Raw genomic sequence first — 17,902 nt, 5'->3', positions numbered from 1 at the left:
CTGTGTGATCAGATCTGATGTCCTCCTGCTGCTGTGGGAAAAGTCGCACCTTTGATGCTTTCATCCGCTTTACAGAGTCGCGCCCGACACCTGCAACGTCCCGCAAACACACACCTCCTTCACTGGTTCGGGGCAATTGAGGGCAGTAAGAGGACCCCTGGGCATGGGGAGGGGGAGGAGACAGTGAGGTGAAAATATTTGGAACACAGCAGGGCTGGGCAGCAATGCGTGCAGTAAATCAGCGTGGCATACCATAGTAACAGTGTGTCATGGAGCAGCGAGGGACGGACATAAGGAAACGGCACGTTGCAGTTATTAACATACACTCCTGCGGGGGGGGGGGGGGGGTGCGCTGAGCACGCACTCCTCGCCACACGACTTTGGGAACACTTTTAATGTTGACGGCAGGTGCGAGCGCAGGCTGGGGGGGGGCCTAACGAGGAGCCTGGGATCGAGAGCTCCGCCCCAGCGTCTGAGCTCCGTCCTCCACCTCCTTCCATGAATATGGATATGAATACAGGTGCTTTCATCTCAGCTCTCGTGCTTCGGGAACCGATTCCGGAAGCTCCTCCGTCACACGGCGGATTCGCACCTCGGGCTCCAACTGCTGGTGACGCGTCAGTGACACACTCGAGTCGTGGTGCGAGCAAACGGAACGCTGCAGGGGAAAGGAAGTTCGGTTCGGTTCGGTTCGGTTCGGTTCGGGTCGGAGCCCCGTAAGTTCCTCGTACACACCCGTGTGTTCTCGCGCTTCCCCCAAAAAGCGACTTACCCTGGTTTACTGCACTGCTCTTGAAGAGCAGGGAAACCGGGCCAAGCCCACATCTCGGACGTACCAGGACGCCACCTAATGGTGCGCACTGCGGGCTCGTGAGTGACGCACTTCCGGTGAGTGACGCTTGCAAAACACCCGATCGCTGAGGAGGAACAGGGGACGTGTACGGCTCATGCGCATGCGCATGCCACCGCCATGGCTGCCCGCGAAGGAGACGAGTTGGCGCGGTGGGGCAAACATGGACAAGTGGGCGTTCCGGAGACACGCGCTTCGTCTCAGGTGCCTCGGGACCGCTAACGGGCGTTTTTGGCACGGATACCGGGCACGCGCACTCGGCTCGCGCAGCTCCGAGAGGGCCGAGCGAGCGAGCGGGCACGCGCGCGCGCGCGACTGATGATGATGATGATGGCGGCGCTGCTGCAGCTGCCCGAGGACGCGCTCTACCTCGTGCTCTCCTACCTGGACTGCGTCTCGCTCGGCCGCCTCTCCCAGGTGTGCCGCGCGCTCTACGTGTTCACGAAGCGCGACGCCGTGTGGAGGACCGTGGCGAGACAGTGCCTCCACTCCGGGCTCACGCGCCCCGGCGCAGACCTGTGAGGACCCTGCGTGACGTGCTGACGCATTACGCCGGCGACGTACCAACTACACGCGCGCGCTCACGTCAGCCTTTACGTTCCCGCTCAGAAAGGGTTCGTTTCAGGCGTTTCAGGCGTTTTTAAGGCCGCACTTGCCTTGGTGTTAAAGACGTGAACGTTGTTCTGTGGGAAGACAAAGCGCTGCACGCAGAGTCAGTGAGAGTCATGTATTTGCCATTTTGCACATTCGCACTGGGTACTGAAATGCCTGGCTGTGCCGGAGCTCGTAATAGACGTGAAGAGACACACGACACGAACGAACAAAACAAACAAACAAACAAGCAGTGCGTCAGTCAGTCTCCTCTGCTGAAGCAGCTCACGCGTTCAGGTGTCACCTCTGTCTGGCTGAAGTACCCAAGTTGAGCAAGGTACTGCGCCTGACTGAATCGCTCCAGTAAAACAGTACGTTAACGGTAGGTGTGCGGCGCTTTGGACGAACGCGGCCCAGCGGCCCAGCGTCAGCTCAGTGAGGTAACGGCAGCGTATGCGGTGTAAAGCGTCGCCGGACTCGGTCAGGTTCAGTTGCGTGCATGTGTGCGTGTCGGTCCTGAGCGGCACCTTTCTTGCAGGTACCCCGAGATCCCTCTGAAGGAGCGCGTGAAGGTGTCCCGTAACTGGGCGCGAGGACGCTGCACGAGTGATGCTCTGCTCAGGTGGAGGACCAAGTAAGTGTAGTGCAGCGCAGCAGCAAGAGCCTCCCGAGAGGAACGAGAAGCTGTTTCCAGATGTTCCGATGGTGCCGGAAGCCTGTCTCCGAGACGAATGAATCGCTGAAGGGCCAAGACCCTTCCGGAGTGCGCAGTTGTAGCGGGAGATGGGCTTCTTTGGTCCCGTCTCTTCGCTCTCTTTCGTGTTTGTGGCATGTTCTTGTTTTCTGAGAAACTTTGAGTTATTTTTTTTCTTCTTTATTTGCACGCCTTAATCGGACAACTTTGTGCGTGTTTTGTTAGCGTGTTCTACAACTGCACCATGGTCCCGGAGAAGCGGAATTTCATTCCGCTGTATACAAGCTATACAAAAACCCACTTGACTTGAACTGTCAAGCTTGACATTGTTTTCTTTAGCCATTTCGTTTGAGTTACTGTCACTGCCGTGTCTCGGTCACTGACGAGTAATGGATGGATGGACAGATGGATGAATGCCTCTCTCGTTGGTCCTTCCCAGCCTGTTGCCATGGATACAGCTGGAGAGGGACATGCTGTACCTGTCCCAGGCGGCGGAAATTAGGGCGTATCATCTTCGCACCAATGGCAGGAGGCTCCACAAGCCCCTGGCAGTCTTCTCCGGGCACCAGGAAGATGTGTGCCAATTTGTTGTGACAGACACGCACCTTATCAGTGCCGGAGGGTGAGCTTCAACCGCAAGTGCGTTTATGTTTGTATTCCTCTGTTTGCATTTTTTTCTTCTCTCCAAACTTGAGTATTTCTCCTAATCCCCAGTTCTGTCAAGGAATTTTAAAATACGTGACGTGGCATCACACTCCTTAAGGTTGTAGTGGGTTACCTTTCATTTCCACAACTAATTTGCCCCTGTAGCATCAGGTGGGGTGACTGGCTGCACTCAGGGCTCATATAATGGGGTCCAGTACAACAGAAAACTGCTGCAATGGCTCATGGAGACATATAAAACAGGCTTAAGACTCAGTACAATGGCATTTTTCCCTGTTATATGGCAATTTTAGTAAATTTTACTACATGTACTTATGGTGTATGGAAAAAAGAATTGATGTAAGATGCCAGTTTCTGTTTCAAGCAAGAGACACACAAAACACAGCAGGTGACACTCAGAAACCATGTGGTAGAAGGTGAATGATGAAATGTATGGTCTTTAAAAACAGGTAAGAGTCTCAGTGCTTGAGTATCTTCTCCCATAAGTCTGTTTGAAATGCTGTGCTTTACACTGCACTTACCCTGATGGCTGCTGTAATAGTGCTGCCTGAGTTGGAAAAACTTCAGTTAAAATGAGTAAAAGGTTCAGTGTTTAAAACCCAGGTAAAAGATGCCGTGCTCCACATCTGGTGCAGAAAATGAGTCTTTCAGTATCTTTAAAAAGGAGAGAACAGAATAACACTGAGTGGTGAAGCACTTTTTCACAGTGAGAACCTCACAGTTTAAAACATGAAGTGTCCAGGAACAGGGTAAACAGCTTTCTTAAAAAATGCAGTAATTTTTTGTTATAACAAAATATGAAGTACGTTGGTGTTATTGTCACACATAGAAATACCTTTTGTTATTCTGTTTCACCTGGGTGTCATCTCTTTGTACGGGAGCTGATTCCCCCCCCATTAGAAATAACGGTAATTTCACCACCAGGGTGATTTCACAGAGCTAATGAACTCGGAACATGAGCAGTGGTTGTACTCAGGCTTTGAGAGTACCAGCAGTATCTGTGTAGCATTTGAGGGCAGGGACCCATCATATCCTGCCCTCCCAGAGTCCTGGGGTGGGTGGTTCTCTCATGCTCTCTGTTTGCCCCCCCCAGAGATGGGAAGATCATTGCTCGACACAGGTGGAGCCCCCTTGTGGTGGAGTACTGCGGGCACATGCAGGAGGTGAACTGCATCGACTGCCTTGGCCGGGTCATGGTCAGCGGCTCCAGGGACCGCACTGCAAGGGTAGGGGCTGTCCAGGGCGGGTCCACCGCACACACGCACACACACACACACACACACACACACACACACAGAGTTAAAATGTATTATTACACACACCATCCATCCATTTGTTTTCAGTAGCTGCTTGTACAGGTAGCACCAGCCATGCAAACAATATCCTTTCCATTGTGTCTCATGAAGCTGAAAACAGATAATTTTCTCGTCGATGATTGAAAGATGAGCTGTCAAATCCTTCCACATCTCCTGGGGGTCTTGCGATAAACACACCCTGTGACCATGTCTCACCTGCGTTGTTCCAGGTGTGGACGCTGTCATCAGAGCGACTTGGCGAATGTGCACATACGATCGCGACCTACGACAGGGTGTGGTCTGTGGCCATCAGCCCGTCTCTGAGGTATGACATGGCTACGTCTGTGACTCTCGCTTCTTGTTTGCCTGTTGCGAAGATGGTCGTAGTGCTGTGTTTGACTGGGGTGCACGCAGCATTTCTTAATCTGCTCATACATGTGTGGAACAGATCGGCCGAGAGCCTTTCAGTAGAGTAATCCTTCCCCAGCAGCAGACCCCTTTCCCCTGCACTCCAGGGTTCAAAGCGGCCGGTAAAAGGGGTTAATGGAAGCCGCGTGTGGGGCGCCCCACCCGCCCCAACCCTTACTGTTACACTGCCGTCTCCAGGCCTAAACACACTGGTCCTTCACGAGAGTCATTTGCAGCATGCACTGCAGTCCCTCAGCTGCCCCACCTCTTTCACTGAGTCACTTGTGACTAAACTGCCTGAAGGTGCAGTAGGAGTTTCCTACGTAGGACGGAGCCTTCAAAGTGCAATGTGTCTGTGTGTTGCACCAGCCTCCATAACAGACCGCACCTGAACACCGCAGCAGTGAACGCAAAGGACCGGGTCACCGGGACCGGTCTGGGAGAGGAGAGGCTGGCTCAGCCACCCCCGTGTAAAACATGTGAATTAACCGTGGTTTAGTGAGTCGTCATGCTGCCCTTTCTGTTTGAAGGCGCTGTGAAGCAAACACCCATTTGCTGGTGTGGCATGTGAAGGTGAGGTGTTTGCGACCCCCCCGTTGTCTTGTTGCGAACGCTGACATGTGAAATGCGGAAACGTGTCCGGATATCGTTGGCTCTTTGATTGCTCGGTCGTGTTTCTGCCCACGCAGAACCTGCTCGTCCACACACCTGTTCCTCCCCCTGATTCACTGCGGTTCAGGTAGTCGAAAGGGTGGGCGGAGTCAGCAGGCTGCCCCGATTCACTGCGCCCAGCACCAGGTGTGTGTCCAGGAGCCTGCTTGGGGCCTATTACCTCTGCACGGCTCGGTGGCCCCGACGCACGCAGCTGTGCCTCTCACGGCCTGGCGAGGAGAGAGGTTAATTAAAATTCTGAGAAATGGTGGTGTCGACTGACCTGGGGACTCATTGAGTGCAAACAAATCACCCTGACACTGCAGCTGGCAGTGGCCTGTCAACCTGACACTGGGAACTGGTCCTGTGGCTCAGTAGCGAGGTACCTCCTGTCTGTAGAGCCCACAGAATGATCCCAGGTACAACATGGTACGTGTGTGCGCGCTGCTGCAGTAAAGTACAATTACACTGACAGCTCATTTTTCATGTTTTTCTCCACAGTGAAGTACAAGTGGGAGTAAAGGAAAGTGCAACAGACAACAGCAGACAAAGAGCTTTAGACACAGGACTGTGGGAGCAGATGTGTTTTTGCCAGGATGCATCACACCAGTCGTTGTATATACAACTGAACGCATGATGCAGTGAAGTTTTCTGGAGCTGATGGTCTGAAAAAGATGCACTCTGTGTTGCAATCACTGGTGTAGAGATGCGTCACATCTTACAGTTGTCCCTCTGTGAAACGATGTGTTTGCCAGTGGAATCTGTGTCCCAAGAAGTAGCCAAAGAGTTTATCCTGCAAACAAAAGCTGGAGAGCTGCTTGTTGTGTTTGTCACTGATTGCCCTCTTTGGGTTCCTTCTTGCCGCAGTGCGACTGTGTGTCTGTGTGTGCATGTGCGGGTGTGTCTGTCTCTCTCTTCCATAAATCTATCTGTGGGTGTGATGTTAGGCTGCGCTCTGTGTCAGCACAGTGTTTACGAGACGTTGAGGTGGTTGCTCTGTAGTGAGACCTCGAAGAAACATTTAGGGGAGGGGGTTGGAGGAGCCGTCCCACAGTTGTATTTTAATTTGGCCCCAGAAGAAAGGGAGCCCCTTGTGTTGCAAATGGCATTGTTCTCGCTTCACGCTCGACGTATCTAAAGCACAAGGCGGGGCTGGTGGTCGATCCACAGCTGGGGGCGCCTGGCCTGGGGGAGTGCCAGGTGGCCCCCCAGGTGTGTGTGTGTGAGTGAGTGAGTGGTGTGTAAGCAGATCTGGCTCCATTAGTGTGTTTTGTATGCACATGAATGAGGTGCAGAGCCTTGCTGTGCAGGTGATGGTGCTCACCTGCTCTTCTGCTCATGCCTTTCTCCTCACACTCCTCTGGCTTTGGGGCACCATGGTGCACTGATCTTGTCCCCAGAAGGATGCATCACAGTAGAGCACTCATACTGCAGTGTCATGCTGAACTGTGTCGTCATGTACAGCTCGGTACACATAAATCTGCACGATGGGGCATGGAACTACAGGCCTTCATCTCCTGAGCTCTAGTCAGTGTTCATGAGTCCCCAATAAGAAAGACACTGAGCAAAGTGGGACCCATGGGGAATTGGAAGGTGGAAACCACAACTCGCTGAAAAAGAGATAAAACATTGTCTCCAGTTCACCGCGAAGTATCTGGGTGTCTCTCCAGACTTCTGGAAGAATATTCTATAGGCTGATGATCCAAAAGTAAAGCTTTTTGGATGACACGGGCCCTGTTATGTCTGGTGAAAACCAAACGCAACATTTCAGAGTAAGTACTTTCAACCAGCAGGCAGTCAAGCATTGTGGTGGCAGTGTCATGGTCTGGGGATGTGTTGCTGCCGTAGGACCTGAGCACCTTGCTATCAGAGGAGGAACTATGAATTCCTCCATGGCCTGAAACTCTCCTTTAGTACTTTCTAGTACATCAGTCCCTGAATTGATGCTGAAACTGAGCTGGATCATGCAACAAGACAATGATCCTAAACATATAAACAAGCAAATATGAGAATGGCTAAAAAGAACTAAGGGGATAGAACGGAACGGAATGGCCAAGTTGAAGTCCTGACCTGGATCCCACTGAGATGTTGTGGACATGACCTGAAAAGAGCTGTTAAGCATAAAGCAGTGGGACAGAACCCCTCCACAGTTAGTTGCGGTTGTTACTGCTACAGGTCACTCAGCCAGTTCGTGACTGAAGGGATAATTGCTATTTCATACCTATGACACACATTTCATCATGTTCCACACCAAGGAAATGTAAGAACGACAGTGGTGAGAAGAATGGATAGCAGGTGTATGCATTTATACAGCACTGGATGAAACAGGTCTGGATTGATTTTGAGATTAACGTTGAGTTTCTGAGGCTTGGAAGGACAGGGATATTAAGGATGGTAGTAATATGGAGTATTTTTGACGTAGTGATTAAAGCCACTGCTTGAGACCTAAAAGACGGAGAGAAACCAGGTTTGAATAGTACCTCCTGCTCTAGCACTATTGATAAAGGTATTTACCCTGAACTTTCACAGTAAAAATTACCTATTTATCAGAGTAAACAGCGTAACATTCTAAGTCATCTGTCTAACAGACACAAGAAGTGTCTGTCCATCCCTTCTCAGACACTCCCAGGGCCCATCAGATGTGTGTCAAGACATGGAGTTGAGAGCTCATTTTTGCATGTTTAGAAGTTCTGGTTCATCTGGCAGGGGGAAGCTTGTAGCGTAGAGATTCGAGCTGTTGCCTTTGGACCCCAACCATGCCAGTTTGAATCACACGTCCAGCTGTTGTAGCACTGTAATTGTAAAATGTAAATATTAAGTGGAGTAAGCAACAAGACAGCTGCTGAGCTTTGAGCTGTTTCTCCCCCAACCTCGTTGCTGCCTTCCCTTGTTTGAACACGTTCATGTCACTGCTCTATGATGCCTGTTAGCACAGCAGTGTCTTCTGGGGATCTCTGAATTCTAAATACACCTCTCTGGGCTTCTGACCAATTGGTTGGATCTGAGGACCAGGAACGTCAGATTTGGCAAAGTTCCTCATCGTGCCACGGCTCGGAGGTCGGCGCCTTTCGATTCACAGCTTGCTTTAGGGAGGGGCAGCCCCATGGGAGAGGTGGGAAAGCGTTCTTTTGTCACATTTTGTCCAAAATTCATCAAGCAAAACTGCAGAGTTATAGCAAGACAGAACCTTTGAAATGGTCAAAGGAGTGTGGGCGCTGGAGGCACTGCCCAGACGGGCGCTTTCTCACAGCAGAGGGGCCCTCACCTCTGACCTCTGTACCGGCCCACTGCCACCCCCACCCCCAAGGAGGCCATTCTACCCCAGCCGCCCAGCACAGCACACTCCATCTTGGAGTCAAGAATTCAATTAGTTAGAAAAAGAGAAGAAAGGGAGTGCAACAAAACAGAGACGTGGGTGCAAGTGTTCTCACACGCTGCACGCAGGCACCGCGGTGGACGGCCCAGCAAGGGGCCTCCTGCTGCCTGCAGGAGGTGGTTCTGTAATTACAGCAAATTGGCCCATTCCCAACATCCACTCTGAGCCATTAGGCACACACTTTGCACGTGGAACGCTGGAAGGACAGCCCTCAGTGTCGTACTTTGGACTCAAACTCTGATTCCACATTTGCCCGCAGAGGTGTAAGACAATGTCCATGTGTGTTGGAAGCTCCTTTTACGCTTATGTGCATCTAACAGCATGTTGATGTGTCATTGCTTAAATGTCCATCAGACCTCAGGTTCTCCTTCAGCCCTGGCCCTGCTCCACCAGAGGTGTAACCCCTAGCTTCTAAGCAGTTGATGGCGTCAGAGAGTAGAAAACCTTAACAGAATTGTTTTGGAAGTGGCCGGGAGCCTCTGCTGACACGAGTTGGTGGCCGTTTGATGGACCCCAGAAGACTCAGTCCTGTTCTCTCTCCTTACAGCTCATTTGTTACGGGGACGGCATGCTGTCAGAACTTCGCCCCTCTCCGCATGTGGGACACGGAAAGGTAACTGAACAGAGTGAATGGCATTGAGAGGCTTCATTCCAGAAGCAGCAGTACACAGCGTGTCAGAGCCTCACACATCAGAATCAGAATCAGAACGAGCTTTATTGCCAAGTATGTTCACACATACAAGGAATTTGACTTGGTGACAGAGACTTCCATAGCACAGACAGAATGACAGTGACAAGACAGATGAGAAGATAGAATATGTGAATGAAGGATAAAAAATATATAAAAATATAAAGTACCCAATATACAAAAATAGTCACTAGACATTGTATGTACAGGTATGTCCTATACAAATGCAATACCCTAGAGTGACAATCTGTTAAAATGACTCTCTACTGTCCAAGTTATATTTGCATGTACAAGGAATTTGATGTGGTGGAACTTACTGAAACACATTGAACACATAAGAACAGTCATTGGAGACATTACACAAGACTGAAGCAATGCAGCAGTACAACAAATCACATAGAGATGGTTTGTGCTGCTGACTCTCACTGGCCATTCAGTGAACGTATGGGTTACAGTGTGCACTTCACAGGCTCATGTGGGACACGGATGGAGGACAAAGCTGTTTTTGAACCTTATTGTTTGTCTTGATGGCCCCGTATGGCATCCCACAAGGGAGGGATTGGAACATGTCATGGCCCGGGCAGGAAGGGTCTGGCATGGTCTCACCTGCATACCTTCTGTACCTGAAAGATAAAGAGATTAAGGGAAAAATACATGATTAGAAGGCTGTTTGACTACAAGGCTTTGCATTTTCTACGTGCTCAAGATGTTGCTTTGATCCGTAATGAAACCTTTGCTGCAAAAGTGCAAAGACTGGAAATAACTGAAGGGAGAAATTGAAGGAAAAATATTTGGGCTGTTGAAATCAATTTAATTTATTTTTGTAAAGGAATCTTCTCCCTATAGTGATGCAGAGCATTGAACAGTGTTCCAGGGAAAGATCCATGAAAGCAGTAGTGTACGCAACAGGTACAGTTAGATTTTAGGATAGGCCAATTGGCAGCTGAGGAAAACAAAAAAGACCCAATTGTGAAGATTGGGAGAAACTTAAATCTCTGGAGATTCAAGTGCCAGCAGCAACACCCCTTCCTGGCCACTCTGCTGTGGTGACGTGAGACCCGTATGGCTATGTGACACTAGTGTTATAGGATGTCGTATCATGTTATAGGATGGATGTAGAACAGAGTGACCTGGTCCAGACACCATCCCAAATGAAGTGTCCTACTGTTGGACATGTGTATTTGTGCTGCTGTTGACTCTGTTAGCGCTCGCTGTCCTGCCTCCATCTGAGTGCCGAAGACCAGGTGGATCTTGAACCCACAGATGTGCCCTATTTGCGGCTCGGGCTCAGGTCTCGGGAACCAACTCCGTCGGGCCATTTCGGGGGGGGGCCCAAGCATTAAGGACACCTTAAACCTGATCAGGTCAGCCAGTACTGTGTTTGGCAGAAACGGAGGGGTTTTCACCACAAAATGGCAGGGAAACACGAGAAGGCAGAGGAGGTGTGGGGTGCCTTTCACCTGCTTTCCATTCCATTCGCGGGGTATTTTTAGCAGGATTAGGGTAGGAAACTGAGGGTCAAGTTTGATCTCTCAGGTGTCACCCATGAGTGGCCATGAGGCTGAACCTTCACCATAGAGTGCTTTACAGGTGAATGAAGCACGCGGAACCTGGAACATAGCTCATCAGTATTGACAGCAGCTTTGTCAAGGTGTGTCAACGTTCCTCCCACTCCTGCCTGTTCACGTAACACTCTAAGGATTTAGGATTTAATGTGTTTGTGGAGGACTGTAGATTGACGACGTGATTGAAGAACTTAATTAGAGAAACTGTTAAAAACATGACCTTCTGATGCGAGTCACAGGTTCCGAGCCGTTTACCTTTGCTCTGGCGTAGGACGTCCAGCACCTTGGCGATGTAGGAGTATCATTGCATGCTGGTCCCGTTGCCGTAGTTTCCAGAGCACACAGTGACCCTCCCGCACTGGGTTCCATCCCAGGGGCCAGGTGTGTGCGCACGGGCCAGGTATTAGTCTGGTGATCAGTTAAACACTGTATGGGGATGCACCGTCAGTCAGATAGAGGACCTGTAGTGTGGGACATTTTCAGAATCTCAGGTTCAAGCTGCTGCAAACAGAGTTAAAGAGCTGCAATGTGCCCATTGTTGCCACGTGAAATGAGAAAGAGAAGCGGCGCCAGACTCAGGTGAACTGATGAGTGTAGACCTTGGAGGACAAGCTGCCACCCTCATGACTCCGGCAGCCCAGCTGAACAGCTGTATGGAGGCCCTGTGGGGGGCCATGGGGGACCGCATTGCAGACCCTCACCGTGTGGACTGTGCGGCTGAGGGCTCTTTTCATCTTAGCCAGGAGCCCGTAACGTGCAACTGTTCCCAGCGGAGGAAAACAGGCGCTGATGAGCATTCTGGGAACCCGCAGACAGAGGAGGGTCGTGTGAGCTCACGTGGGGCATGGCATGAGGGCCTCTTCTCACCCTACGCTGGACCCTAAAGTGTCCTCACTGCATTAATAGAGGGAGTGGACACCATGGCATCCTCAGCTTACGAACACAATTTTTTGTGTTTATTTCATTTTAATTTGTTTTGTTTGAACCTCCAAAGCCACAGTCACCACAACGTTACCGATACACACCTCCCTACATTTATTCGCTGGTTCAATTATGTAAAAATCTCAGGAGTAGGTATTATAAACAAAAATGGTATATTATTCACTTTTAAGTGTGAGCTATATTGCAATTAAAACTAGTTTGAAATGAGTGGAAATAAAAACCCGCTGTCTCCACAATCTTCTATTTGGTGCCCCTAGTTAACAGATTCACCCCATAAATGTTCAGCGTTCCTCATCTTGTAAATGATCGCCGACACTAAGCAACTGTGCTCTCGAGCTGTAAACAGTGTGAAAGTGAGTTGAACTAGGGTGTTCCCACACTTCTGCTTGTGTGATTTGCTGCCATTCATCAGTTGGGTATGTACTTAGCAAAGGAAAGGGTTTTTTTTTTTTTTTAATCAGTTGAATTTTCAAGGAGTAGACTGGTGAAGAAAGTGAAATTTTAAAGTAAAGAATTTGGCAAGTGGTGTAACTCGTTTGTGACGTGAGCAGCCGGTGCACCTGAGAGGAAGACGCCACCAATACATCTTTCACAACTCAACAAATGTGAGCCATGGCAGGTTTTCTGCTGATGCGTGGTGCTGTGAGGGGGCGGTGGCAGGAGGAGAGTGCCCAAGAACGCTGCCTCTTCCTCTTTATATCCCCCCCATCCCCCCATTCAGTGACTTTTGCAGCACAAACGCTGCCACGCTGGTTCTTTATGGAAGGCTCCAGTTTTTCCCTTTCCCCCCTGATTCATGCCATTGTGGAAGTCCTGTGCTCCCTGACACACAAAGACCCCCGACTGTCCATGAGGTCTCTGCTCCCGAAGAAACAAAAAGAAAAGTTCAAAGACTTTGGGAGCTGCTGCCGAATTCCTGGCATTCCACGCTGCGCGGCAGGGTTCAATGTGGGAATTCGGACGCTGCTGTGCCATACAAATTGCCGTCGCATTGTTTTTGAGAGCGCGCGTGCAGCATGCACACGGCAGCCCCCGGCAGGGGTACGAGCCACTCGTGTTTGTTTTAAGAGCTAAAAACCCCACTGGGGGTCATTGTGTACCTGTGCAGGGCCTTTTGCAACGGTTACCGTTTCCTGGAGAGGCAGAGTAGCCAGAGCACAAAGGAACTCCAAAGGCACAGGGGAACATGTGTGGCCCTGGAGGGAGTGTGACACTCCTGGCCTGTTATTTGGCCTCTCCGACTGAATCCTGATGGCCTTGTGCTCTTAGCCTTACTTGTCAGCTGAAAACTTGCTGATAAATGGCATAGAATTCTCTTGAAAAGCAGTATCAGTACCAATGCCTGTTTTCATTGTCTTTTATTGCAGATATTTACAAGTAGCTCAGCAGAGAAAGGTTTTAAGTATTACTGAGACATGAGGCTTGGGGCAGTGTGAAGGCTGTGGGTATGAGGGCAGCGCAACCTCCACACTCACCGTGGTCCCCCGTGCTCACGGTCACAGTGTCCTGTCAGTCAAGTGCAAAGTCTGACACAGGACAAGAAGGGCTTTTCTGCTCTTTCACTGAACATTGAACCCAAACTCTCTCTCGATGGCAGGGGGCAGCTGGTGACACACCTGGGCGGACCGTTCCGGCGTGGTGCCGGAGTCCTGGATGTCACCTTTGAGTCCCCCGTCCTACTGCTCAGCTGTGGCTATGACACCTACATCCGCTACTGGGATCTCCGAGCCAGCTCCAGGTGTGTGTGTGAGAGAAAGACTGTGTGTGTGTGTGTGTGTGTGTGTGTGTGTGTGTGTGTGTGTGTGTGGGGGGGGTTGCGTAGTGATTAGGGCTTCCACTGTAGTACCCTTGATCAAGGTACTTATGCTGAATTGATACAGTAAAATTAGACTACTGTAAAAATGTGTAAATTGGTGTAAGCCAATAAATAAACGTCAAAGGAGCAAAACACACATACTCTCACACAGGTGTCTCAACAGGCCAGCCAAGTGGCACAAATGAGAGGCGATTGGCTGGGGGCCGTAGGGAGACATGGGAATAAATTCTCCCCCTCTGGGTATGAATAATGTAGAGCGAAGCTTGTCAAGTGTGGGCAGGGCTCTGCTGCAGGACACCCTGTAGAAGCCCTGCAAAGCCGAGCACTCTGTTGGTAAAGGGCATTTGCCGCACGGGTGGGGCAGGCTGTTGTGGAGGGGCAGGGCCCCCTGGAGAATTACTGGCGAGACACCCTCCCCGCTGTCCACTGTCTGCCAGGCGCTCCGGACACTCCAGCACATGAGTTATTAATAAGCCTTTAATGGCGTATCGATCGCCAGTGACTCAGGAAAGGCCTTAGTGGGACAGGAGAGGAGCCCCCACCCTGGGGACCCTGCTCTGCTGTGCAGCCCAGAATGAGAGGGAGCCTGAACGCTCGGCCCCCACGGTTCCTCCATGAACGCATTTGTTAATGGTGTGGAAATTCAGAGAAATACGCTGTGAAACAGCTCAACACAAGTGTTGCTCAGGGAGCGTCGCTGTTCTTGCGCATCGCCGAAAACGCACTCCCTGCCTCTCGGCTCTCATTTTATTACAAATATCATTTTCCAATTAATAGAATGTCTTTTGGAAAGCAAACTGAAACGAGTTGCGGAAGTGCATTGCAGCCCTGTCTAATGATGTGTTCTCCATATCAGGAAGTGTGTCATGGAGTGGGAGGAGCCACATGACAGCGCTCTCTACTGCCTGCAGAGCAATGGGAGTCACATGATCGCCAGCGGCTCTTCCTACTACGGGGTCGTCCGCCTCTGGGACAAGCGGCATGCTCGCTGTTTACAGGTGAGCTACGCGGCATGCACTTCTGGGAGAGAGTGCTGGAGCAAGCAGTTCACCTTGGTCAGCTGGATTTTTTGCTCCCTTGACTTTCAGTTGGGAGTTTTTGGTTCCCGTTCCTCCGTGACCATTAGACATACTTATAGCTTTAGTAAATGTATTGGTAGTGTGTAACACTAGTCTGTAGTCAGTAGTTATTTTTGTTTGCTATGTGTATTTGTTTCTTAGCCCTTTTGCCTTTGTTCAGCACTCTGTGTCACATTGTGAGAAGAGTGCTCTAGAAAAATAAATTGAATTGAAACATTGAGGATGTGGCTCCAACTCCACCTTTTCTCCACCTTTTTCCTTGGCCACACGCACAGTCCTTCCAGCTCTCATCCTCCACCAGCAGTCCAGTGTACTGCCTGCGCTTCAATGCCTCCCACCTGTATGCTGCCCTGGCTACGACACTCTGTGCACTGGACTTCAGGGGTCCGGTCAGCAGGTCCGGGAGATGACAGCCTCGGAGACGAGGCCACAGCAGCCACCTCACTTCCTGGCGCACTGTAAGCACGAGTTCCATTGAACCCCGTGTGCTGCGTTCAGAGCGTCTCCTTGTCTTGCTCCTGAACATATGTGGACTGCTGTTTTTTTGAGGGCTGGAGCCTGTGCCTATTAGGGTGGAGTCTATCTTTTGGGGGCGGAGCCTGTGTCCCATGGTCTCTCGAAGACTGCGTTGTATCAAGCTGAGTTATAAGCGGTGGTGTTTTAGCCAGATGGAGCATTTACCGGAGTGGACATGAGCTGAGCTTTGGGCCTCGCACTGTGTGTCGTTCTCCAGCTGACAGCGAAAAGGGCCCCACCATTGTACTGCGGAGCAGGTGCTGCTGCAGACCTCCAGAGCTCCACCCCTCCATGTGCTCTCTCGTCCCCTTTTTCAATAAAGGAACGTGTGCTTGTGTGTCTGCGTGTTGCTTTGTCACCACAGCGTTAACCCATGTTAACATTGACCAGTCAAGGAGCGGCGCTCAATCTGCAGCATCCGCTGTCTAACATGGTTAAACAGTAAACAGCTGTGGACAAAGGAGCCAGGACAAATGAAGGGTGATGAAAGGTAAAATGATTAGATGTGTGCTACTCCCAGTGTCAGGGTGTTTTTCAGAAAGGGAACAAATGTGTGAGTGTGACTGTGTGAGTACCTTCTCTACAGTGATACATGGAAGAGCTTCAGTGATGTTCTGGAGCTGTTTTGCTGCTGCTGGCACTGGGCACCTTGGATGTGTTCCTGGCATCATGATGCCAGGCGAGCTCTGAGGCAGGAAGCTGGGTCTCCACTGAAGGTCACGGGTCTTCCAGCAGGACAATGAGTCTAAACACAGTTGAAAAAGCACCCAGCGTGGTTCAAGACCAAAACACTGGACTGGTCCGAAGTGGCTGATGGTGCACCTGGCTCTCCAGCTCTACGTCCTGCAGAGAACCTGGAACCTGCCCCACGTGAGGGACCGATTTGCACCAGGAGAGGCGCTGACACTTTCTCTCGTGGTTTTGAGCAAAGGCTGAGTTTTGCAGTTTGGGTTAGACCCCAATAGAGGCTGTGTGAGGAAGGCAGGGTTTGGGAAGGGGGCGATCACACTCCTGTCAGGGCCATAAAGAGCTAAACTGTCGCGGAAAGGAAGAAACGACCCGTATGACCTCGTCTTCACGTGCCCTTTCAAAGGGTTCTGTTCCAGACTTCCTTTGCTGGAGCTCAAGGGCAGAACTCTCCACAGCACCGTGAAGTGGTTCCGTGACCTGTGGGGGCCTCGCTGAGAGGATGAGAAGCTGAGATCCGACCGAAACCGATCCTCGGGGAACTGTGATCATGTAGAGCAACGCAGAGACAAACGAAGGCAGAAAGTAAGAGCACTGTCAGACCCCTCCTGCATTCTGAGCAAAGAGGAGAAGTCTGAGTACTCACCTTTGTTTTACAGCAGAAATACCGCAGCAGGAGAAGATCATAGTCAAGTACAGACGAGTTGTGCCGGAGCTCCGTGGCACTCTGGGCTGCTCTTGGTTCCCACTGCAGCTCCTCACATCCCCCACCTACTATCAGGCTTCGTTCCTACAGTCATCCTTTGATGCGTCTCCTCCGGAGAAGCTCAGCAGCACTGCCATCTACAGGAACTGCAGGAGCAGCACCACCATCTGCTTTTATCTGATGCTTTTCTCCGAAGCCACTTCTAGTGAACGCTATGTAGAGTTAACAGCCCGCACCTTATTCACCAGGGTGATTGACGCAGCTAGATCCACTACTTACAATGAGCCACTGATCCATACATCAGTGAAACACACTTTAGAGTCACCAGTTCACCTGAACAGCATGTCTAGGGACTGTGGGAGAAAACCAGAGCACAGAGCTGAAACAGATGTAGACACGGGGAGAACATGCAAACATTATGCGGACTGAGCAGGGATTGAACCCACGTCCTCTCAGAAGTGCTACTCACTATGCCACCATGTCAGGTAAATCAGCGACTTTTTTTTTTTTTTTTTTTAGTAACGATAAGCATTTTTATGGCTCGAATGTGACCTAGTCAGAGGAACGAAGAACAACAGCGAGTCGTCTGTCATGAAGACGTGTGAACATTAGTGACGCTGAGGTCTTCAGAATTGTCGTTTTCTGGAACTGCTTGAACTGGTTGTGCTGAATATCACACTAACATGTCAGGAGCCCACAGACACAACAAAGGGGTATATTAGGGCTCCACAGTGAGAGGCTCTAGTATAAAGGTTGCCACTGAAGGTGCTGTTACTGCATGTGTAGATTTTCTGTAATTCTTTGCGATACAGTCATTCACAAGGTTGTCTGACTGATGAACAGCTAAAGCTCATTTCCAGAGCACATTTTGATGTGTAAATCCAGGGACAGACTAGTCACTAAAGTTTACACTTTCCTTGACTAACAAGACGAGGGATGCTTTCCTGAAAATCTGCTTGTAACGGTGACTTCCCTGAAAACAAACTCTTAATTACTGTTACTTTAACTGCAAAGAAGATGTGCTCATGAGCAACACAAGATTACCCTGTTTTTTCACCAGAACTGCAAATTTCCTGCCATGGGTTTTAAACACACTCAAGATTTAACTGCAAGAAGTCCAGAATATCAAAATTGTTCTGGATGCTTTTAAATCCAGGTTTAAGGCTCATGCTGAAAATACATGTGTGTGAATAAGGTGTGCAAATCATAGTCATTTATTCATTTTATAACTATTTTAAGTTTCACATTTTGATTTTACCAGCTTATTTTACTATTGTATACAACAGTAATGACTTCTCCTACAGGATTCATATACTTTGAAGCAGCACCTGGAATATTGGCATTCCTTTCTATGCACTATGGATATGTTATATTA

The 17,902-nt window shown here is 50.1% G+C and overlaps 1 protein-coding gene across 4 annotated transcripts; it reads left to right on the top strand.

The window, feature by feature from the left end:
- The first annotated feature begins 154 nt into the window (after nt 1–154).
- Nucleotides 155–16,818, top strand: fbxw4 (F-box and WD repeat domain containing 4). Of its 4 annotated transcripts, none has more exons than XR_003797639.1 (10): nt 155–1,368; nt 1,980–2,075; nt 2,575–2,757; nt 3,892–4,024; nt 4,324–4,418; nt 9,076–9,141; nt 13,321–13,461; nt 14,396–14,537; nt 14,894–15,624; nt 15,721–16,818. XR_003797639.1 is itself a non-coding variant. In XM_029251605.1 (10 exons), exons 1-9 carry the CDS (start codon nt 1,169–1,171, stop codon nt 15,026–15,028), a joined length of 1,191 nt encoding a protein of 396 aa, XP_029107438.1. In that variant the 5' UTR covers nt 155–1,168; the 3' UTR covers nt 15,029–15,076; nt 16,228–16,818. The 4 variants fall into 4 exon arrangements, 2 of the variants coding, with proteins under 2 accessions (XP_029107438.1, XP_029107437.1); XR_003797640.1 differs by having other exon boundaries at nt 14,894–16,406; nt 16,481–16,818; XM_029251605.1 differs by having other exon boundaries at nt 14,894–15,076; nt 16,228–16,818.
- Nucleotides 16,819–17,902: the final 1,084 nt, after the last annotated feature.

Source organism: Scleropages formosus, chromosome 4 (assembly GCF_900964775.1).
Source record: "Scleropages formosus chromosome 4, fSclFor1.1, whole genome shotgun sequence".
Lineage (NCBI taxonomy): Eukaryota > Metazoa > Chordata > Actinopteri > Osteoglossiformes > Osteoglossidae > Scleropages > Scleropages formosus.
This window is presented reverse-complemented; position numbering and strand designations above follow the sequence as displayed.